General features: G+C 32.7%; 1 protein-coding gene across 16 annotated transcripts in view; it reads left to right on the top strand.

Moving 5' to 3' along the window:
- The window catches only part of LOC127706407 (sulfotransferase 1C2-like), a 55010-nt gene that overhangs the window by 2427 nt on the left and 27334 nt on the right, over positions 1-25249 (top strand). For 2 of the 16 annotated variants that reach the window (XM_052211005.1, XM_052210994.1), the window contains exon 1: positions 166-495. The exons of 2 other annotated variants lie outside the window; for them this stretch is intronic. Coding sequence is in view for 2 of the 14 variants with exons in the window: in XM_052210998.1 (XP_052066958.1) it covers positions 17119-17199 (81 nt within the window). In the remaining 12 variants the exon portion in view is untranslated. Of the gene's footprint in view, positions 1-165; positions 496-2951; positions 3282-5978; positions 6068-8596; positions 8848-11303; positions 11635-14358; positions 14421-16875; positions 17200-25249 lie in introns of those variants that run through there. 12 more of the 16 variants (XM_052211004.1, XM_052210993.1, XM_052211001.1 and 9 more) reach the window with 9 other exon arrangements.

The raw sequence follows: 25249 nt of genomic DNA, 5'->3' as shown, positions 1-25249 counted from the left end.
CTCTTCCTCCATTGGATACTTCATGTGTTTTTTCTTATACTGGTATTCTATTTAATCATATACCGCTATCTAACATGTGTCTAATATTAAAACAGGATTTTGAATTGGAATCAATTAAAATAGATTCATGTGTCATAGATTTTAAATCATTATGGTGTGTTTGATCAGTACAGGTAACGCAGAAGCAACACAGTAAGGTTAATGTATTTGAATTATCGTCGTCCTTGTTCGTGACAGGAATGATCGTTCGGTTTCAGTTCGAATTGATTGATTGTTTTTTGCTTGCATATCTTTCTTTTGATCTCGGGAGATAGAAAGTAAGATAATGATGTAAATACCAAAACATGTATCACGTGTGCATATCAGTTACGTAACTACACATGTAAGTTCATTAGGTGGAAATACGAATGTATGTACATGAATTATACACTTTGACGTCTTGGTGGTTTCAATACGAAGGTGCAGAGTCAAAATTCAATTGATAGTCTTTTAAAGGTAAGTAGCTGACGATTTACAATCTTAGTAATTTTAAGCTTGTTTAATGTAACTGAAGAAACTAAAGCATTGTGTAATTATGCTGCACAAAATGTATTAAATCATGTTTTTAGTGTAAATATGTTGTGTACATGGAATTCAAATTTAAAACATAAGTTATTTTTATCGCAATGTTTGGGGGAAACCCCGTGTAATGTTCTGCCCGGATCTTCCAATTTAGGTGTGTATTGTAGTACACCAAGCAGTTTGTGTAAATAGGTACATGTGTTATTTACTTTAAAGTATTCTGATATTTTTTAAAGTGTACATAGCCAAGACCCTAAATTAAATTAAAAATATTTGTAAAACAAAAATCTCTAAGCTGAAAGGATACATAATGATTGATATTTAAGTCTTAGATGCATGATTTGTTTTATTAGTTGTTATTTGCTTTGAACTAGCTGTCAGTAACTGCTAATACTCTCAGATCTGTACTTAAAGTCTTTTTGTTGTGGGGATGTATAAGTACACTGCCACGTCCACTCTGTGTTTTTGTTAGATGTATGTCTATTTGTATCCATCTTATGAGTTGCGCCTTTTTCAACTGATTTTTATAGTTTCTTCTTATGTTGTACTGTTACACCACTGTCCCAAGTTAGGGTTAGGGTTGGGCGCCCGCTATTATGTTTTACCCTGCCACATTCTGTATGTGCCTGTCCCAAGTTAGGAACTTTTAATTCAGTGGTTGTTGTTTGTAACTGTGTATCACATTTGTTTTTCGTTCATTAATTTGTACATACATAAGACCGTTAGTTGTCTCGTTTGAATTGTTTTATATTTGTCATTTCGGGGCCTTTTATAGTTGACTATGCGGCATGGGATTTACTCATTGTTGAATGCCGAACGGTTCTATAGTTTTTAATTTCTGTGTCATTTAGTCTCCTGTGCAGAGTTGTTAAATTCTAAGTCATTTGGTCTCTTGAAAGTCCCGACTATGTACTGGTTACCTAAATTACACAAACAACCATTTAAATTCCATTTCATCTCCGCATCTTGTCAGTGTTCTACTACTAATCCGTCAGTGCTGTTAACTACCTCCATTACTACTATCAAAGAACTTGTTATTAACTTTTGTAATAAAGCTATGACAATAATGGTATTAATAATTTTTGGAGTGTTAAAAGTTCATTAGAGGTTTTAGATAAAGTACGTGCTTTTTTTTGTCCCTTTTATTCTGTTGACAGTTATGATTTTTCAAATCTCTACACTATGCTTTCAAACAATCTTATCAAGAAAAAGTTTTCATATTAAATTAAATGGTCTTTTGAAAAATCTCATTGCAAATGTATTTGTTGTAACTCGTTTAAAGCCTTTCTCTGTAACGAAAAAGGAAAGTATGCTAGATACACTTACTGGAAATGTGAAGATATGATTGAAGCTTCAAATTTCTCCTGGACAACATATATGTACGTTTCGGTGATACAATTTATCGACAGGTAGTAGGTATTCCTATGAGTAATAACTGCGCTCCCTTTCATAGCAGATTTATTCCTGTATTGGTATGAATCTCAGTTTATGACCAAACTTACAAAGACACGTCATTGTTATATTTGGTTGATACATTCAACAATACCTACCGTTATCTTGATGATATTTTTCCGTTAAATAATCCAGAGTTCTCTAAATATACTACCGACATTTATCCAACGGAACTTACTTTAAATAAATCTAACATATACAGCAGTAGTTGTCCTTTTCTAGATTTAGACATTTCAATTTCTAAAGAAAAACTCCATACTAAAATTTACGACAAAAGAGACGATTTTTCATTCATAATTGTTAAATTTCCTTTTTTAGACGGCTATGTTCCTTTGGCTCCTCATACGGTTTTATGTATTCCAACTCGTTCGTAATGCCCGTGTGTAGTGATGTCATAGATTTTAACCAACGTAATCCATGCATAACTGGTAAATTATTAAGTTAGGGATTTCGTTACCATGAATTGCTTAAAACTTTTACTAAATTCTTTCATAGATATTTCACACGGTATTTCACATACTAAATTTTACGGTTATATTGTACTAAAAGCGCGGAAATCACTATGTAAACTCATCGAACCTTTAAACAAACTTATTAGTAAAGGTTATCTTACCAATGTTGTAATAAGATCTTTGAATATAGTTTACATTTGCACGACGACCACTGAAGAGCGTCCTGCTGACCTACAACATGCTGGGGGATTAACCAGTGTTTTCAATTATTATAGTCAGTTAATGAATAACAAAACTGCGTAGTACCTCAATTGTATCCTCCTCTTCCTCCATTGGATACTTCATGTGTTTTTTCTTATACTGGTATTCTATTTAATCATATACCGCTATCTAACATGTGTCTAATATTAAAACAGGATTTTGAATTGGAATCAATTAAAATAGATTCATGTGTCATAGATTTTAAATCATTATGGTGTGTTTGATCAGTACAGGTAACGCAGAAGCAACACAGTAAGGTTAATGTATTTGAATTATCGTCGTCCTTGTTCGTGACAGGAATGATCGTTCGGTTTCAGTTCGAATTGATTGATTGTTTTTTGCTTGCATATCTTTCTTTTGATCTCGGGAGATAGAAAGTAAGATAATGATGTAAATACCAAAACATGTATCACGTGTGCATATCAGTTACGTAACTACACATGTAAGTTCATTAGGTGGAAATACGAATGTATGTACATGAATTATACACTTTGACGTCTTGGTGGTTTCAATACGAAGGTGCAGAGTCAAAATTCAATTGATAGTCTTTTAAAGGTAAGTAGCTGACGATTTACAATCTTAGTAATTTTAAGCTTGTTTAATGTAACTGAAGAAACTAAAGCATTGTGTAATTATGCTGCACAAAATGTATTAAATCATGTTTTTAGTGTAAATATGTTGTGTACATGGAATTCAAATTTAAAACATAAGTTATTTTTATCGCAATGTTTGGGGGAAACCCCGTGTAATGTTCTGCCCGGATCTTCCAATTTAGGTGTGTATTGTAGTACACCAAGCAGTTTGTGTAAATAGGTACATGTGTTATTTACTTTAAAGTATTCTGATATTTTTTAAAGTGTACATAGCCAAGACCCTAAATTAAATTAAAAATATTTGTAAAACAAAAATCTCTAAGCTGAAAGGATACATAATGATTGATATTTAAGTCTTAGATGCATGATTTGTTTTATTAGTTGTTATTTGCTTTGAACTAGCTGTCAGTAACTGCTAATACTCTCAGATCTGTACTTAAAGTCTTTTTGTTGTGGGGATGTATAAGTACACTGCCACGTCCACTCTGTGTTTTTGTTAGATGTATGTCTATTTGTATCCATCTTATGAGTTGCGCCTTTTTCAACTGATTTTTATAGTTTCTTCTTATGTTGTACTGTTACACCACTGTCCCAAGTTAGGGTTAGGGTTGGGCGCCCGCTATTATGTTTTACCCTGCCACATTCTGTATGTGCCTGTCCCAAGTTAGGAACTTTTAATTCAGTGGTTGTTGTTTGTAACTGTGTATCACATTTGTTTTTCGTTCATTAATTTGTACATACATAAGACCGTTAGTTGTCTCGTTTGAATTGTTTTATATTTGTCATTTCGGGGCCTTTTATAGTTGACTATGCGGCATGGGATTTACTCATTGTTGAATGCCGAACGGTTCTATAGTTTTTAATTTCTGTGTCATTTAGTCTCCTGTGCAGAGTTGTTAAATTCTAAGTCATTTGGTCTCTTGAAAGTCCCGACTATGTACTGGTTACCTAAATTACACAAACAACCATTTAAATTCCATTTCATCTCCGCATCTTGTCAGTGTTCTACTACTAATCCGTCAGTGCTGTTAACTACCTCCATTACTACTATCAAAGAACTTGTTATTAACTTTTGTAATAAAGCTATGACAATAATGGTATTTATAAATTTTGGAGTGTTAAAAGTTCATTAGAGGTTTTAGATAAAGTACGTGCTTTTTTTTGTCCCTTTTATTCTGTTGACAATTATGATTTTTCAAATCTCTACACTATGCTTTCAAACAATCTTATCAAGAAAAAGTTTTCATATTAAATTAAATGGTCTTTTGAAAAATCTCATTGCAAATGTATTTGTTGTAACTCGTTTAAAGCCTTTCTCTGTAACGAAAAAGGAAAGTATGCTAGATACACTTACTGGAAATGTGAAGATATGATTGAAGCTTCAAATTTCTCCTGGACAACATATATGTACGTTTCGGTGATACAATTTATCGACAGGTAGTAGGTATTCCTATGAGTAATAACTGCGCTCCCTTTCATAGCAGATTTATTCCTGTATTGATATGAATCTCAGTTTATGACCAAACTTACAAAGACACGTCATTGTTATATTTGGTTGATACATTCAACAATACCTACCGTTATCTTGATGATATTTTTCCGTTAAATAATCCAGAGTTCTCTAAATATACTACCGACATTTATCCAACGGAACTTACTTTAAATAAATCTAACATATACAGCAGTAGTTGTCCTTTTCTAGATTTAGACATTTCAATTTCTAAAGAAAAACTCCATACTAAAATTTACGACAAAAGAGACGATTTTTCATTCATAATTGTTAAATTTCCTTTTTTAGACGGCTATGTTCCTTTGGCTCCTCATACGGTTTTATGTATTCCAACTCGTTCGTAATGCCTGTGTGTAGTGATGTCATAGATTTTAACCAACGTAATCCATGCATAACTGGTAAATTATTAAGTTAGGGATTTCGTTACCATGAATTGCTTAAAACTTTTACTAAATTCTTTCATAGATATTTCACACGGTATTTCACATACTAAATTTTACGGTTATATTGTACTAAAAGCGCGGAAATCACTATGTAAACTCATCGAACCTTTAAACAAACTTATTAGTAAAGGTTATCTTACCAATGTTGTAATAAGATCTTTGAATATAGTTTACATTTGCACGACGACCACTGAAGAGCGTCCTGCTGACCTACAACATGCTGGGGAATTAACCAGTGTTTTCAATTATTATAGTCAGTTAATGAATAACAAAACTGCGTAGTACCTCAATTGTATCCTCCTCTTCCTCCATTGGATACTTCATGTATTTTTTCTTATACTGGTATTCTATTTAATCGTATACCGCTATCTAACATGTGTCTAATATTAAAACAGGATTTTGAATTGGAATCAATTAAAATAGATTCATGTGTCATAGATTTTAAATCATTATGGTGTGTTTGATCAGTACAGGTAACGCAGAAGCAACACAGTAAGGTTAATGTATTTGAATTATCGTCGTCCTTGTTCGTGACAGGAATGATCGTTCGGTTTCAGTTCGAATTGATTGATTGTTTTTTGCTTGCATATCTTTCTTTTGATCTCGGGAGATAGAAAGTAAGATAATGATGTAAATACCAAAACATGTATCACGTGTGCATATCAGTTACGTAACTACACATGTAAGTTCATTAAGTGGAAATACGAATGTATGTACATGAATTATACACTTTGACGTCTTGGTGGTTTCAATACGAAGGTGCAGAGTCAAAATTCAATTGATAGTCTTTTAAAGGTAAGTAGCTGACGATTTACAATCTTAGTAATTTTAAGCTTGTTTAATGTAACTGAAGAAACTAAAGCATTGTGTAATTATGCTGCACAAAATGTATTAAATCATGTTTTTAGTGTAAATATGTTGTGTACATGGAATTCAAATTTAAAACATAAGTTATTTTTATCGCAATGTTTGGGGGAAACCCCGTGTAATGTTCTGCCCGGATCTTCCAATTTAGGTGTGTATTGTAGTACACCAAGCAGTTTGTGTAAATAGGTACATGTGTTATTTACTTTAAAGTATTCTGATATTTTTTAAAGTGTACATAGCCAAGACCCTAAATTAAATTAAAAATATTTGTAAAACAAAAATCTCTAAGCTGAAAGGATACATAATGATTGATATTTAAGTCTTAGATGCATGATTTGTTTTATTAGTTGTTATTTGCTTTGAACTAGCTGTCAGTAACTGCTAATACTCTCAGATCTGTACTTAAAGTCTTTTTGTTGTGGGGATGTATAAGTACACTGCCACGTCCACTCTGTGTTTTTGTTAGATGTATGTCTATTTGTATCCATCTTATGAGTTGCGCCTTTTTCAACTGATTTTTATAGTTTCTTCTTATGTTGTACTGTTACACCACTGTCCCAAGTTAGGGTTAGGGTTGGGCGCCCGCTATTATGTTTTACCCTGCCACATTCTGTATGTGCCAGTCCCAAGTTAGGAACTTTTAATTCAGTGGTTGTTGTTTGTAACTGTGTATCACATTTGTTTTTCGTTCATTAATTTGTACATACATAAGACCGTTAGTTGTCTCGTTTGAATTGTTTTATATTTGTCATTTCGGGGCCTTTTATAGTTGACTATGCGGCATGGGATTTACTCATTGTTGAATGCCGAACGGTTCTATAGTTTTTAATTTCTGTGTCATTTAGTCTCCTGTGCAGAGTTGTTAATTTCTAAGTCATTTGGTCTCTTGAAAGTCCCGACTATGTACTGGTTACCTAAATTACACAAACAACCATTTAAATTCCATTTCATCTCCGCATCTTGTCAGTGTTCTACTACTAATCCGTCAGTGCTGTTAACTACCTCCATTACTACTATCAAAGAACTTGTTATTAACTTTTGTAATAAAGCTATGACAATAATGGTATTAATAAATTTTGGAGTGTTAAAAGTTCATTAGAGGTTTTAGATAAAGTACGTGCTTTTTTTTGTCCCTTTTATTCTGTTGACAGTTATGATTTTTCAAATCTCTACACTATGCTTTCAAACAATCTTATCAAGAAAAAGTTTTCAATTAAATGGTCTTTTGAAAAATCTCATTGCAAATGTATTTGTTGTAACTCGTTTAAAGCCTTTCTCTGTAACGAAAAAGGAAAGTATGCTAGATACACTTACTGGAAATGTGAAGATATGATTGAAGCTTCAAATTTCTCCTGGACAACATATATGTACGTTTCGGTGATACAATTTATCGACAGGTAGTAGGTATTCCTATGAGTAATAACTGCGCTCCCTTTCATAGCAGATTTATTCCTGTATTGGTATGAATCTCAGTTTATGACCAAACTTACAAAGACACGTCATTGTTATATTTGGTTGATACATTCAACAATACCTACCGTTATCTTGATGATATTTTTCCGTTAAATAATCCAGAGTTCTCTAAATATACTACCAACATTTATCCAACGGAACTTACTTTAAATAAATCTAACATATACAGCAGTAGTTGTCCTTTTCTAGATTTAGACATTTCAATTTCTAAAGAAAAACTCCATACTAAAATTTACGACAAAAGAGACGATTTTTCTTTCATAATTGTTGAATTTCCTTTTTTAGACGGCTATGTTCCTTTGGCTCCTCATACGGTTTTATGTATCCCAACTCGTTCGTAATGCCCGTGTGTAGTGATGTCATAGATTTTTACCAACGTAATCCATGCATAACTGGTAAATTATTAAGTTAGGGATTTCGTTACCATGAATTGCTTAAAACTTTTACTAAATTCTTTCATAGATATTTCACACGGTATTTCACATACTAAATTTTACGGTTATATTGTAATAAAAGCGCGGAAATCACTATGTAAACTCATCGAACCTTTAAACAAACTTAATAGTAAATGTTATCTTACCAATGTTGTAATAAGATCTTTGAATATAGTTTACATTTGCACGACGACCACTGAAGAGCGTCCTGCTGACCTACAACATGCTGGGGGATTAACCAGTGTTTTCAACTATTATAGTCAGTTAATGAATAACAAAACTGCGTAGTACCTCAATTGTATCCTCCTCTTCCTCCATTGGATACTTCATGTATTTTTTCTTATACTGGTATTCTATTTAATCATATACCGCTATCTAACATGTGTCTAATATTACAACAGGATTTTGAATTGGAATCAATTAAAATAGATTCATGTATCATAGATTTTAAATCATTATGGTGTGTTTGATCAGTACAGGTAACGCAGAAGCAACACAGTAAGGTTAATGTATTTGAATTATCGTCGTCCTTGTTCGTGACAGAAATGATCGTTCGGTTTCAGTTCGAATTGATTGATTGATTTTTGCTTGCATATCTTTCTTTTGATCTCGGGAGATAGAAAGTAAGATAATGATGTAAATACCAAAACATGTATCACGTGTGCATATCAGTTACGTAACTACACATGTAAGTTCATTAGGTGGAAATACGAATGTATGTACATGAATTATACACTTTGACGTCTTGGTGGTTTCAATACGAAGGTGCAGAGTCAAAATTCAATTGATAGTCTTTTAAAGGTAAGTAGCTGACGATTTACAATCTTAGTAATTTTAAGCTTGTTTAATGTAACTGAAGAAACTAAAGCATTGTGTAATTATGCTGCACAAAATGTATTAAATCATGTTTTTAGTGTAAATATGTTGTGTACATGGAATTCAAATTTAAAACATAAGTTATTTTTATCGCAATGTTTGGGGGAAACCCCGTGTAATGTTCTGCCCGGATCTTCCAATTTAGGTGTGTATTGTAGTACACCAAGCAGTTTGTGTAAATAGGTACATGTGTTATTTACTTTAAAGTATTCTGATATTTTTTAAAGTGTACATAGCCAAGACCCTAAATTAAATTAAAAATATTTGTAAAACAAAAATCTCTAAGCTGAAAGGATACATAATGATTGATATTTAAGTCTTAGATGCATGATTTGTTTTATTAGTTGTTATTTGCTTTGAACTAGCTGTCAGTAACTGCTAATACTCTCAGATCTGTACTTAAAGTCTTTTTGTTGTGGGGATGTATAAGTACACTGCCACGTCCACTCTGTGTTTTTGTTAGATGTATGTCTATTTGTATCCATCTTATGAGTTGCGCCTTTTTCAACTGATTTTTATAGTTTCTTCTTATGTTGTACTGTTACACCACTGTCCCAAGTTAGGGTTAGGGTTGGGCGCCCGCTATTATGTTTTACCCTGCCACATTCTGTATGTGCCTGTCCCAAGTTAGGAACTTTTAATTCAGTGGTTGTTGTTTGTAACTGTGTATCACATTTGTTTTTCGTTCATTAATTTGTACATACATAAGACCGTTAGTTGTCTCGTTTGAATTGTTTTATATTTGTCATTTCGGGGCCTTTTATAGTTGACTATGCGGCATGGGATTTACTCATTGTTGAATGCCGAACGGTTCTATAGTTTTTAATTTCTGTGTCATTTAGTCTCCTGTGCAGAGTTGTTAATTTCTAAGTCATTTGGTCTCTTGAAAGTCCCGACTATGTACTGGTTACCTAAATTACACAAACAACCATTTAAATTCCATTTCATCTCCGCATCTTGTCAGTGTTCTACTACTAATCCGTCAGTGCTGTTAACTACCTCCATTACTACTATCAAAGAACTTGTTATTAACTTTTGTAATAAAGCTATGACAATAATGGTATTAATAATTTTTGGAGTGTTAGAAGTTCATTAGAGGTTTTAGATAAAGTACGTGCTTTTTTTTTGTCCCTTTTATTCTGTTGACAGTTATGATTTTTCAAATCTCTACACTATGCTTTCAAACAATCTTATCAAGAAAAAGTTTTCATATTAAATTAAATGGTCTTTTGAAAAATCTCATTGCAAATGTATTTGTTGTAACTCGTTTAAAGCCTTTCTCTGTAACGAAAAAGGAAAGTATGCTAGATACACTTACTGGAAATGTGAAGATATGATTGAAGCTTCAAATTTCTCCTGGACAACATATATGTACGTTTCGGTGATACAATTTATCGACAGGTAGTAGGTATTCCTATGAGTAATAACTGCGCTCCCTTTCATAGCAGATTTATTCCTGTATTGGTATGAATCTCAGTTTATGACCAAACTTACAAAGACACGTCATTGTTATATTTGGTTGATACATTCAACAATACCTACCGTTATCTTGATGATATTTTTCCGTTAAATAATCCAGAGTTCTCTAAATATACTACCGACATTTATCCAACGGAACTTACTTTAAATAAATCTAACATATACAGCAGTAGTTGTCCTTTTCTAGATTTAGACATTTCAATTTCTAAAGAAAAACTCCATACTAAAATGTACGACAAAAGAGACGATTTTTCATTCATAATTGTTAAATTTCCTTTTTTAGACGGCTATGTTCCTTTGGCTCCTCATACGGTTTTATGTATCCCAACTCGTTCGTAATGCCCGTGTGTAGTGATGTCATAGATTTTAACCAACGTAATCCATGTATAACTGGTAAATTATTAAGTTAGGGATTTCGTTACCATGAATTGCTTAAAACTTTTACTAAATTCTTTCATAGATATTTCACACGGTATTTCACATACTAAATTTTACGGTTATATTGTACTAAAAGCGCGGAAATCACTATGTAAACTCATCGAACCTTTAAACAAACTTATTAGTAAAGGTTATCTTACCAATGTTGTAATAAGATCTTTGAATATAGTTTACATTTGCACGACGACCACTGAAGAGCGTCCTGCTGACCTACAACATGCTGGGGGATTAACCAGTGTTTTCAATTATTATAGTCAGTTAATGAATTACAAAACTGCGTAGTACCTCAATTGTATCCTCCTCTTCCTCCATTGGATACTTCATGTATTTTTTCTTATACTGGTATTCTATTTAATCATATACCGCTATCTAACATGTGTCTAATATTAAAACAGGATTTTGAATTGGAATCAATTAAAATAGATTCATGTGTCATAGATTTTAAATCATTATGGTGTGTTTGATCAGTACAGGTAACGCAGAAGCAACACAGTAAGGTTAATGTATTTGAATTATCGTCGTCCTTGTTCGTGACAGGAATGATCGTTCGGTTTCAGTTCGAATTGATTGATTGATTTTTGCTTGCATATCTTTCTTTTGATCTCGGGAGATAGAAAGTAAGATAATGATGTAAATACCAAAACATGTATCACGTGTGCATATCAGTTACGTAACTACACATGTAAGTTCATTAGGTGGAAATACGAATGTATGTACATGAATTATAGACTTTGACGTCTTGGTGGTTTCAATACGAAGGTGCAGAGTCAAAATTCAATTGATAGTCTTTTAAAGGTAAGTAGCTGACGATTTACAATCTTAGTAATTTTAAGCTTGTTTAATGTAACTGAAGAAACTAAAGCATTGTGTAATTATGCTGCACAAAATGTATTAAATCATGTTTTTAGTGTAAATATGTTGTGTACATGGAATTCAAATTTAAAACATAAGTTATTTTTATCGCAATGTTTGGGGGAAACCCCGTGTAATGTTCTGCCCGGATCTTCCAATTTAGGTGTGTATTGTAGTACACCAAGCAGTTTGTGTAAATAGGTACATGTGTTATTTACTTTAAAGTATTCTGATATTTTTTAAAGTGTACATAGCCAAGACCCTAAATTAAATTAAAAATATTTGTAAAACAAAAATCTCTAAGCTGAAAGGATACATAATGATTGATATTTAAGTCTTAGATGCATGATTTGTTTTATTAGTTGTTATTTGCTTTGAACTAGCTGTCAGTAACTGCTAATACTCTCAGATCTGTACTTAAAGTCTTTTTGTTGTGGGGATGTATAAGTACACTGCCACGTCCACTCTGTGTTTTTGTTAGATGTATGTCTATTTGTATCCATCTTATGAGTTGCGCCTTTTTCAACTGATTTTTATAGTTTCTTCTTATGTTGTACTGTTACACCACTGTCCCAAGTTAGGGTTAGGGTTGGGCGCCCGCTATTATGTTTTACCCTGCCACATTCTGTATGTGCCTGTCCCAAGTTAGGAACTTTTAATTCAGTGGTTGTTGTTTGTAACTGTGTATCACATTTGTTTTTCGTTCATTAATTTGTACATACATAAGACCGTTAGTTGTCTCGTTTGAATTGTTTTATATTTGTCATTTCGGGGCCTTTTATAGTTGACTATGCGGCATGGGATTTACTCATTGTTGAATGCCGAACGGTTCTATAGTTTTTAATTTCTGTGTCATTTAGTCTCCTGTGCAGAGTTGTTAATTTCTAAGTCATTTGGTCTCTTGAAAGTCCCGACTATGTACTGGTTACCTAAATTACACAAACAACCATTTAAATTCCATTTCATCTCCGCATCTTGTCAGTGTTCTACTACTAATCCGTCAGTGCTGTTAACTACCTCCATTACTACTATCAAAGAACTTGTTATTAACTTTTGTAATAAAGCTATGACAATAATGGTATTAATAATTTTTGGAGTGTTACAAGTTCATTAGAGGTTTTAGATAAAGTACGTGCTTTTTTTTGTCCCTTTTATTCTGTTGACAGTTATGATTTTTCAAATCTCTACACTATGCTTTCAAACAATCTTATCAAGAAAAAGTTTTCATATTAAATTAAATGGTCTTTTGAAAAATCTCATTGCAAATGTATTCGTTGTAACTCGTTTAAAGCCTTTCTCTGTAACGAAAAAGGAAAGTATGCTAGATACACTTACTGGAAATGTGAAGATATGATTGAAGCTTCAAATTTCTCCTGGACAACATATATGTACGTTTCGGTGATACAATTTATCGACAGGTAGTAGGTATTCCTATGAGTAATAACTGCGCTCCCTTTCATAGCAGATTTATTCCTGTATTGGTATGAATCTCAGTTTATGACCAAACTTACAAAGACACGTCATTGTTATATTTGGTTGATACATTCAACAATACCTACCGTTATCTTGATGATATTTTTCCGTTTAATAATCCAGAGTTCTCTAAATATACTACCAACATTTATCCAACGGAACTTACTTTAAATAAATCTAACATATACAGCAGTAGTTGTCCTTTTCTAGATTTAGACATTTCAATTTCTAAAGAAAAACTCCATACTAAAATTTACGACAAAAGAGACGATTTTTCATTCATAATAGTTGAATTTCCTTTTTTAGACGGCTATGTTCCTTTGGCTCCTCATACGGTTTTATGTATCCCAACTCGTTCGTAATGCCCGTGTGTAGTGATGTCATAGATTTTTACCAACGTAATCCATGCATAACTGGTAAATTATTAAGTTAGGGATTTCGTTACCATGAATTGCTTAAAACTTTTACTAAATTCTTTCATAGATATTTCACACGGTATTTCACATACTAAATTTTACGGTTATATTGTACTAAAAGCGCGGAAATCACTATGTAAACTCATCGAACCTTTAAACAAACTTATTAGTAAAGGTTATCTTACCAATGTTGTAATAAGATCTTTGAATATAGTTTACATTTGCACGACGACCACTGAAGAGCGTCCTGCTGACCTACAACATGCTGGGGGATTAACCAGTGTTTTCAATTATTATAGTCAGTTAATGAATAACAAAACTGCGTAGTACCTCAATTGTATCCTCCTCTTCCTCCATTGGATACTTCATGTATTTTTTCTTATACTGGTATTCTATTTATTCATATACCGCTATCTAACATGTGTCTAATATTAAAACAGGATTTTGAATTGGAATCAATTAAAATAGATTCATGTGTCATAGATTTTAAATCATTATGGTGTGTTTGATCAGTACAGGTAACGCAGAAGCAACACAGTAAGGTTAATGTATTTGAATTATCGTCGTCCTTGTTCGTGACAGGAATGATCGTTCGGTTTCAGTTCGAATTGATTGATTGATTTTTGCTTGCATATCTTTCTTTTGATCTCGGGAGATAGAAAGTAAGATAATGATGTAAATACCAAAACATGTATCACGTGTGCATATCAGTTACGTAACTACACATGTAAGTTCATTAAGTGGAAATACGAATGTATGTACATGAATTATACACTTTGACGTCTTGGTGGTTTCAATACGATGGTGCAGAGTCAAAATTCAATTGATAGTCTTTTAAAGGTAAGTAGCTGACGATTTACAATCTTAGTAATTTTAAGCTTGTTTAATGTAACTGAAGAAACTAAAGCATTGTGTAATTATGCTGCACAAAATGTATTAAATCATGTTTTTAGTGTAAATATGTTGTGTACATGGAATTCAAATTTAAAACATAAGTTATTTTTATCGCAATGTTTGGGGGAAACCCCGTGTAATGTTATGCCCGGATCTTCCAATTTAGGTGTGTATTGTAGTACACCAAGCAGTTTGTGTAAATAGGTACATGTGTTATTTACTTTAAAGTATTCTGATATTTTTTAAAGTGTACATAGCCAAGACCCTAAATTAAATTAAAATTATTTGTAAAACAAAAATCTCTAAGCTGAAAGGATACATAATGATTGATATTTAAGTCTTAGATGCATGATTTGTTTTATTAGTTGTTATTTGCTTTGAACTAGCTGTCAGTAACTGCTAATACTCTCAGATCTGTACTTAAAGTCGTTTTGTTGTGGGGATGTATAAGTACACTGCCACGTCCACTCTGTGTTTTTGTTAGATGTATGTCTATTTGTATCCATCTTATGAGTTGCGCCTTTTTCAACTGATTTTTATAGTTTCTTCTTATGTTGTACTGTTACACCACTGTCCCAAGTTAAGGTTAGGGTTGGGCGCCCGCTATTATGTTTTACCCTGCCACATTCTGTATGTGCCTGTCCCAAGTTAGGAACTTTTAATTCAGTGGTTGTTGTTTGTAACTGTGTATCACATTTGTTTTTCGTTCATTAATTTGTACATACATAAGACCGTTAGTTGTCTCGTTTGAATTGTTTTATATTTGTCATTTCGGGGCCTTTTATAGTTGACTATGCGGCATGGGATTTACTCATTGTTGAATGCCGAACGGTTCTATAGTTTTTAATTTCTGTGTCATTTAGTCTCCTGTGCAGAGTTGTTAATTTCTAAGTCATTTGGTCTCTTGAAAGTCCCGACTATGTACTGGTTACCTAAATTACACAAACAACCATTTAAATTCCATTTCATCTCCGCATCTTGTCAGTGTTCTACTACTAATCCGTCAGTGCTGTTAACTACCTCCATTACTACTATCAAAGAACTTGTTATTAACTTTTGTAATAAAGCTATGACAATAATGGTATTAATAATTTTTGGAGTGTTAAAAGTTCATTAGAGGTTTTAGATAAAGTACGTGCTTTTTTTTGTCCCTTTTATTCTGTTGACAGTTATGATTTTTCAAATCTCTACACTATGCTTTCAAACAATCTTATCAAGAAAAAGTTTTCATATTAAATTAAATGGTCTTTTGAAAAATCTCATTGCAAATGTATTTGTTGTAACTCGTTTAAAGCCTTTCTCTGTAACGAAAAAGGAAAGTATGCTAGATACACTTACTGGAAATGTGAAGATATGATTGAAGCTTCAAATTTCTCCTGGACAACATATATGTACGTTTCGGTGATACAATTTATCGACAGGTAGTAGGTATTCCTATGAGTAATAACTGCGCTCCCTTTCATAGCAGATTTATTCCTGTATTGGTATGAATCTCAGTTTATGACCAAACTTACAAAGACACGTCATTGTTATATTTGGTTGATACATTCAACAATACCTACCGTTATCTTGATGATATTTTTCCGTTAAATAATCCAGAGTTCTCTAAATATACTACCGACATTTATCCAACGGAACTTACTTTAAATAAATCTAACATATACAGCAGTAGTTGTCCTTTTCTAGATTTAGACATTTCAATTTCTAAAGAAAAACTCCATACTAAAATTTACGACAAAAGAGACGATTTTTCATTCATAATTGTTAAATTTCCTTTTTTAGACGGCTATGTTCCTTTGGCTCCTCATACGGTTTTATGTATCTCAACTCGTTCGTAATGCCCGTGTGTAGTGATGTCATAGATTTTAACCAACGTAATCCATGCATAACTGGTAAATTATTAAGTTAGGGATTTCGTTACCATGAATTGCTTAAAACTTTTACTAAATTCTTTCATAGATATTTCACACGGTATTTCACATACTAAATTTTACGGTTATATTGTACTAAAAGCGCGGAAATCACTATGTAAACTCATCGAATCTTTAAACAAACTTATTAGTAAAGGTTATCTTACCAATGTTGTAATAAGATCTTTGAATATAGTTTACATTTGCACGACGACCACTGAAGAGCGTCCTGCTGACCTACAACATGCTGGGGGATTAACCAGTGTTTTCAATTATTATAGTCAGTTAATGAATAACAAAACTGCGTAGTACCTCAATTGTATCCTCCTCTTCCTCCATTGGATACTTCATGTATTTTTTCTTATACTGGTATTCTATTTAATCATATACCGCTATCTAACATGTGTCTAATATTAAAACAGGATTTTGAATTGGAATCAATTAAAATAGATTCATGTGTCATAGATTTTAAATCATTATGGTGTGTTTGATCAGTACAGGTAACGCAGAAGCAACACAGTAAGGTTAATGTATTTGAATTATCGTCGTCCTTGTTCGTGACAGGAATGATCGTTCGGTTTCAGTTCGAATTGATTGATTGATTTTTGCTTGCATATATTTCTTTTGATCTCGGGAGATAGAAAGTAAGATAATGATGTAAATACCAAAACATGTATCACGTGTGCATATCAGTTACGTAACTACACATGTAAGTTCATTAGGTGGAAATACGAATGTATGTACATGCATTACAACGTCTTGGTGGTTTCAATACGAAGGTGCAGAGTCAAAATTCAATTGATAGTCTTTTAAAGGTAAGTAGCTGACGACTTACAATCTTAGTAATTTTAAGCTTGTTTAATGTAACTGAAGAAACTAAAGCATTGTGTAATTATGCTGCACAAAATGTATTAAATCATGTTTTTTAGTGTAAATGCTTTGTGTACATGGAATTCAAATTTAAAACATAAGTTATTTTTATCGCAATGTTTGGGGAAACCCCATGTAATGTTATGCCCGGATCTTCCAATTTATGTGTGTATTGTAGTACACCAAGCAGTTCGTGTAAATAGGTACCTGTGTTATTTACTTTAAAGTATTCTGATATTTTTTAAAGTGTACATAGCCAAGCCCCTAAATTAAATTAAAAATATTTGTAAAACAAAAACCTCTAAGCTGAAAGGATACATACTGATTGATTTTTAAGTCTTAGATGCATGATTTGTTTTATTAGTTGTTATTGGCTTTGAACTAGATGTCAGTAACTGCTAATACTCTCAGATCTGTACTTAGTGTCGTTTTGTTGTGGGGATGTATAAGTACCCTGCCACGTCCACTCTGTTTTTTTGTTGGATGTATTTCTATTTGTATCCATCTTATGAGTTGCGCCTTTTTCAATTAATTTTTATAGTTTTTGCTTATGTTGTACTGTTACACCACTGTCCCAGGTTAGGGTGAGGGTTGGGCGCCCGCTATTATGTTTTACCCTGCCACATTCTGTATGTGCCTGTCCCAAGTTAAGAACTTGTAATTCAGTGGTTGTTGTTTGTATCTGTGTATCATATTTATTTTTCGTTCATTAATTTGTACATACATAAGACCGTTAGTTGTTTCTTTGAATCGTTTTATATTTGTCATTTCGGGGTCTTTTAGAGCTGACTATGCTGACTATTTATTCATTGTTGAAGGCTGAACGGTTATATAGTTGTTAATAACTGTGTCATTTGGTCTCTTGTGCAGAGTTGTTAATTTCTGTGTCATTTGGTCTCTTGAAAGTCATGACTATATACTGGTTACCTAAATTACACAAACAACCATTTAAATTCTGTTTCATCTCCGCATCTAGTCAGTGATCTACTATAAATCTGTCAGTGCTTTTAACTACCTCCATTACTACTATCAAAGAACTTGTTATTAACTTTTGTAATAAAGCTTATGACAGTAATGGTATTAATCATTTTTGGAGTGTTAAAAATTCATTAGAGGTTTTTTAGATAAAGTACGTGCTTTTGATGGTCCTTTTTATTCGGTTGACAGTTATGATTTTTCTACTCTCTACACTATACTTTCAAACCATCTTATCAAGAAAAAGTTTAATATGTAATTAAATGGTCTTTTGAAAAATCTCATTGCAAATTTATTTTTTGTAACTCGTTTAAAGCCTTTCTTTGTAACGCACAAGGAAAGTATGCTAGATACACTTACTGGAAATGTGAAGATATGATTGAAGCTTTAAATTTTCTCCTGGACAACATATATGTACGTTTCGGTGATAAAATTTATCAACAGGTAGTAGGTATTCCTATGGGCACTAACTGCGCCCCTTTCATAGCAGATTTATTCCTGTATTGCTATGAATCTCAGTTTATGACCAAACTCACAAAGACACGTCATTGTTACATTTGGTTGATACATTCAACAATACCTACCGTTATTCTGATGATATTTTTCCGTTTAATAATCCAGAGTTCTCTGAATATACTACCGAAATTTACTTAAAGGAACTTACTTTAAACATATACAGCAGTAGTTGTCCTTTTCTAGATTTAGACATTTCAATGTTTAAAGGGAAACTCCATACTAAAATCAAGGAATTGTATATTTAAAAGGGTGGAAACGCGACCGACTTCAAATAAAATTGTATGATGCATCTCTGTCTTGGGTGGTGTGTTAATTACATCCCGTCGCCCTAACTGGCTCGTTACTTATCTGGCAGTAGTTATCGAACTTGGTCATTTAATCATGAAATGAAACAAGGAATTGTCTATTTAGATATACAATTCCTTAAATGAAATAAACAAAAAGTACAACCTTAAACAAAGTTACTTCTGAAAATTTTTTTTTTTCTTGTACCTCCTCTTGATATTTCACGAAGGTATGCAACAATTAAGATCAATTAATAGATGAAATCTGTCATTATACGAGTTTTTAAAAAGATTTAACGGTAATGCAAAAAAATTACTTATCAATTTTTGAATATGACTGTTATAGAAAAGTATAAAGGAAGTAGTACGTGAACAGATGTAGTATTTTGTCTAGATAAAAGAACTTAGATAATAGGTGTTATAATAAACACCGGTATGGGATATCCAATTTGCAGGTATAATCTATCATGTATCATTGATAAGCTAATTTTTGTCGTATATATATATTTAAGCAGGAACAGTGTATACTAACTATAGGCTGTCCCTGATTTAAGGTGTCAAAAAGAAATCATGCCGAGCTCACCTGTTAATAAATGCTAAATTATGCCGTGGTGCAATAATTTGTTTAATTAGAAACAGTTAAAACTTTCCGACATTCGCATATTATTTATTTTAACACCGAAGGAATATTTTGCGACCTCTAGACTACTGCTATTCTAGATAAAAAGGGAGGAACTGTTTTGCTTTTAAGCTTGTGGTAATTTGCTGCAAAGCTTAATAATGGCAAAGTGCATTACCAAACAACGATTAAGTATAAAAATAGTATTTGACAAAAAAATAAATGATTAAAATCGTGTATAAAACGGCACAATCAATCCCAATCGGAAGTCTTATATACATTTCTTGCCTGTAATTTCCCGACTTCGTCGGTGTCGGGATTTTGACTGAACAAAATGGCGTCAATGTGAACTATAAACATGGGATTTTGAAAAATCATAGCAAATTCGTTTTTATCACCATTTTCATAAAACCAACACTATGTGATAGAAAAAAAACTAAGCTTTTAAATTGTATGTCAATGTCACATCTATTTCAAGTAGTTATTTAACCCTTACCAGAATACGGCGTGTTGGTGTATTTATTGAGGCACTACTTAAAATTTTCAACATGTTTCGAAATAAAATCATTTTCATTGTACCAATATCATTTAGCATTCGTAATTTATACCAAACTGTAGGAAAATATTCCTTCTTTAAAATGATATCTCATTTTCTCACTTTATTCTTTCTACTTTCCAATATTTAGAAGAAATCGTATTACACTCCCAGATTGAAAGACGTGTTTTGAGGGAATAATGAAATTCAAAACTGAAATTTCGAAAAATCGTAGAAAATTCAGAAATGTTACCAGAAACTTAAAAAAATGACAAAATGCTAGAATTAGGTTTAAGCTTCATAATGATATCAACTATTTTGTTTTGCACTTCGTAGTTGCCGACCTTTTAGAAAAAAATCAAAACACTGTATTTTTTGTTTTGTAATCCGGATGAAACTCACTCAAGTTTCAAGACCGAGGTCTATTTCAATAAGAATTTTCATAATAAAATATTACAAACGTATGTTCGATGAGGCATTAAAATGATACCTAAGACCTAAACTATTCACGGAATGGAAGTTTATTCTTGATTTTGGGTTTCTCTCTCCTTTATATCTTCTCAAGCAAGATTACCCCGTGAATTTAAAAGACCGATCTATATGACAGGGAATGGACCACCGTCATGATTCTTTATATGATTCATCATACTTCCGACCGAGTCAGATATGGATTATAGCTCTGCGAGTGCTCTGCGGGTATCCCGATTGATCTCGAGTCGCGTTTCCATTCCTTTTAAATATACAATTCCTTGCTAAAATTTATGACAAAAGAGACGATTTTTCATTTCCTATTGTTAGTTTTCCCTTTTTAGACGGCGATGTTCCTTTGGCTCTATCATACGGTGTTTATGTATCCCAACTCGTTCGTAATGCCCGTGTGTGTAGTGATGTCATAGATTTTAACCAACGTAATCCATGCATAACTGGTAAATTATTAAGTCAGGGATTTCGTTACCGTAAATTGCTTAAAACTCTTACAAAATTCTTTCATAGATACACAGATTTGATTAGTAAATTTGGCTGTACCTGTAGAAAACTTATTAAAAAAGGTATTTCACATCCTAAATTTTACGGTAATATTGTACTAAAAGCGCAGAAATCACTATGTAAACTCATCGAACTTTTAAACAAACTTATTAGTAAAGGTTATCTTACTAATGTTGTAATAAGATCTTTGAATATAGTTTACATTGGCACAAATATCGATTTTGTCATCAGCAGATTAAATCACTGGGATGTGTTTAAGTTGATTTTAATCTCTGATGGATGATTTTTTATTATTAATTGTTTTTGGCTTTTAACTAGCTTTCAGTCAATCTTTAATGGTAATATTTTTTGCAAAGCACAAAAATGTCGGCATTCACCTCAAAAGCTAACCAAGCCTTTACACAGACTTATCCAGAAGGGATATAGTTACGATACTTTTGTCATTTCATTAAGGATGGCATATTTTGGTATTAATATTGATTCACTCATAGGGTCTTTGCACCGGAAATAAACACATTTATTCTAAAACCTGTTGTTGACATGATACGGGTTATGTTCTTCTCATATATTTTATGATGGTATGATACTAAACCCCTAACGGGAGAGATTGTGCTCGATTTTCATATGATGAAGACAAAATCTTTCAATCAGTTTAATTGAGGTCTGGAGCTGGCAGGTCAGTTACTGCTAGTAGTCCTTTGTTAATTTATGTATCATTGTCATTTTGCTTAGTTTCTTTTGTTACCTATTCTGACATCGGACTCACACTTCTTTTAAACTGAGTTTTACTGTGCGTATTGCTGTGAGTTTCTTTATTCTACATTGGCTAGAGGTATAGGTATATTGAGATATCACAAATCATGTTTAACCATGCCGCATTTTTGCGCCAGTCCCAAGTCAGGAGCCTCTTGCCTTTGTTAGTCTTGTATGTTTTTTAATTTTAGTTCATTTAATATATGATTTGGAGTTTAGTATGACGTCCATTTTTTACTGAACTAGTACACATTTTTATTTAGGGGCCAACTGATGCCCACTTCCGGGTGCGATAATTTCTCGCTGCGTTGAATACCCATTGGAGGCCTTCGGCTGTTATCTATTCTTTGGTCGGGTTGTTGTCTCTTTGACATATTCCCAAATTCCACTCTCAATTTTATTCAGTAACTGCGAGTACTCTCAAATCGTATTTTCGTGTTAACTTGACCTGTTAATACAATTTGTAATGTATTTTTGTTATTTTTAATGTTTACTAATTCAGTGTTATATCTAGCCTCACTATTTTTAATATATACAACCTTGGATAAGTGTTTAGTATGACGATACATTTTCACTTTTGTTCTCGTACTAGGAACAACAAAAATTATTTATTTTGTAAAAATATTACCGTTCTCTATGTATACCTTACAACAAACTTATTTTTATTTACCTGTGTACGTTATTTTATTTGGCGGCATTTTGTTCAAGGTTATGGTTGTCTATCTGATATTGTTAAACATCTAACCCCATTGTTTTATTAATTTTGTATTTACATTTTGTCATAGATCAAATTTATTCGTTCAGTGTATGTTCACTTGTTTTTGTAAATATGTCTTTTGATTTTGTTAAGCCATTTCAATTTATATTTTATAGTGTGTCTTTCTATGTTGTGATGTTACACTATTGTTTCAGGTAGGGTGTAGGTTGGCGCCTATTAAAACTTTTAAACCCGCTGCATTTGTTTGCACCTGTCCTAAGTCAGGAACCTGATGTTCAGTGGTTGTCGTTTATTGATGTCGTTTATTGATTTGGTTCATAAGTGTTTCTCATTTCTCGTTTTTATATAGATTAGACCTTTTGGTTTTCCTGTTTGAATGGTTTTACACTAGTAATTTTTGATGCCCTTTATAGCTTGCTGTTCGGTGTGAGCCAAGGCTCCGTGTTGAAGGCCGTACTTTGACCTAAGTCCCTATTATTTGTAATTGTGGATATATTAAAATTTGCCAGAGGAAAACATTTACAACGACTTCTTCTCTTTCAATATTTCTATAGTCTACGGTGTCCGTCTACGTTTTGTTTGCTAGCGGAATGAATTCGCACCAACTAAACTCTTTGAAGGTGTTTGTAAGTAGCCTATTGCACCCGACAATTTATAATCATACCCAGTGTATCCTTTTGTACAATTGGTCTTTAGTAGATAGTTGTCTCATAGGGAATTATACCTCATCCACATAACATAAATAAGTCTACTTTTGGACCTCTAAATATATTTAATTGATGACAGTTTCTATGGAACGCCACAGCTGCCTTATGAATATCGTTATCACAAGGCAGCTGTGGCGTTCCTTAAGTTTCTATTCAAGTTGGAAATATTACAAGAATAATCAAGTGAATATCATGGTAATGAAATATACATTACACAGCTTGTACTAGACTAAAATGAAAGTATATTTTTCTAATTTTTTTTCTCAGTATCAAAGTGCATAACCTCAGCACGCAAAATATACATTATAATTTTGAGAATCACACATACAAAAAGCTGTTCTATGACAGATCACGCTAGCATTTTTTAGTCGTTATATCTCTAACAAGCATGTTGATTTCTTGGAGTGTGGCCCTTTATATGGTAACCTATGCAGGCTCGACGAGTTCTTGCCGAACAGCAGACGGTAATAAGGTAAGGTTTAGATGATAACCAACAATACTAATTCATAACAGAAACCACTTGGAATAAGCTAAAAAATACTACACGAAATAATTGGAAAACTAAAGCTTTACAATCCGCCATTCTATAGAACCGGCATATCGAGTGCTATTGAACACCAGTCGTCCTGATGGTCAAAATAATTAAGACGAAATCAAAACAAGATAAATGAACGAAAGTGTGACCTTCAAATTTATAGGATATTAGCACATATGTCATGGTATCTATATGTGTAAACGTCATTGTTATTCCATCATTAAATCGTTCATTTGTATAGACATTTTTTCCCCCTCTTTATATGTACATTTCTGACAGTTTTCTGAATGCTTAACCTTGTTGTCGGTATAAAATGAGAAAGGTTCCGAATAATATTGGCGGGAACACTCTCGCGAGGGTAAAAAGGGAATATCTAAAATGGCAAATACCACGGCAGAGAGGCGAATTTGAGGCAAATTCACCGGCAGTGGTAAAAAAAAAGGCAAATTCGTTTGAAATGAGGAAAACATGTTAGAATATGTGAAAAATACACTGGCTAACAACCAATAAAAATCCGGCATTCTTATATAAGGTGTAATTATACCCCGAGCAACATTGTCAACTGCGGTTGACATTGTTCTTTCGATGGTATCAATCTGTCACCCTCTCTACTATGTGTTATTTAGTGAATGTTCTATTATTATTGTCTTTTACTTTTAGATTCTAAATTGAAAGTACTTGACTATAACGTTACGTACATAACAACGTTACAGTCATTAGAAAAACAACAACTAGGAGTAAAGCAAAATGTTTTTTTATATTATTTTGGCAGTCTTTGAAAAAGTTCTGAGGCAAAAACGTAGAAATTGAGCATGGTCTTTAATTCATCGATGTAAATTCCATTCATTGTCCTTTAAATAATCGGTTTTTGATTGATCTGCACGAGAGGGTGACATTCAAAATATTGTCTTCGGCTGAGCCAAGGGATAGAGTAAATTATCTCCCTCGCATTAGCCAATCATAATCTTGCAATTTTTACGTGAAGTATAATAAATGAAATTGTTTAACTTAGTTTTTAATTCCGGTATAATACCTGATTCATGGCTAATTGGTGTAATAAAACCCTTGTTTGAATATAAGGGAGATATAAATAATCTTGATAATTATCGGGCAATTTGTCCCACTTCAAGTTTAGGAAAAGTTTTTACAGCAATTCTGAATGCAAGAATTAATGAATTATCTGACGAATTAGGGATTATAACAGACGCACAGGGAGGATTTCTTCAAGGCTACTCTGTTCAAGACAGTATGTTTATCATGCATGCTCTTGTTTCACTTTATTTCTCATCGGGTAGAAACTCATTGTGTTCATTCGTTGATTTTAAAAGTGCCTTTGACATTTTGTTTACCTTAGGTTAAATGGGTT

The sequence above is a fragment of the Mytilus californianus genome, unplaced genomic scaffold (genome assembly GCF_021869535.1).
Source record: "Mytilus californianus isolate M0D057914Y unplaced genomic scaffold, xbMytCali1.0.p SCAF_6, whole genome shotgun sequence".
Lineage (NCBI taxonomy): Eukaryota > Metazoa > Mollusca > Bivalvia > Mytilida > Mytilidae > Mytilus > Mytilus californianus.
The sequence above is the reverse complement of the archived record's forward strand: the minus strand, read 5'-3'. Positions and strand labels throughout refer to the sequence as shown.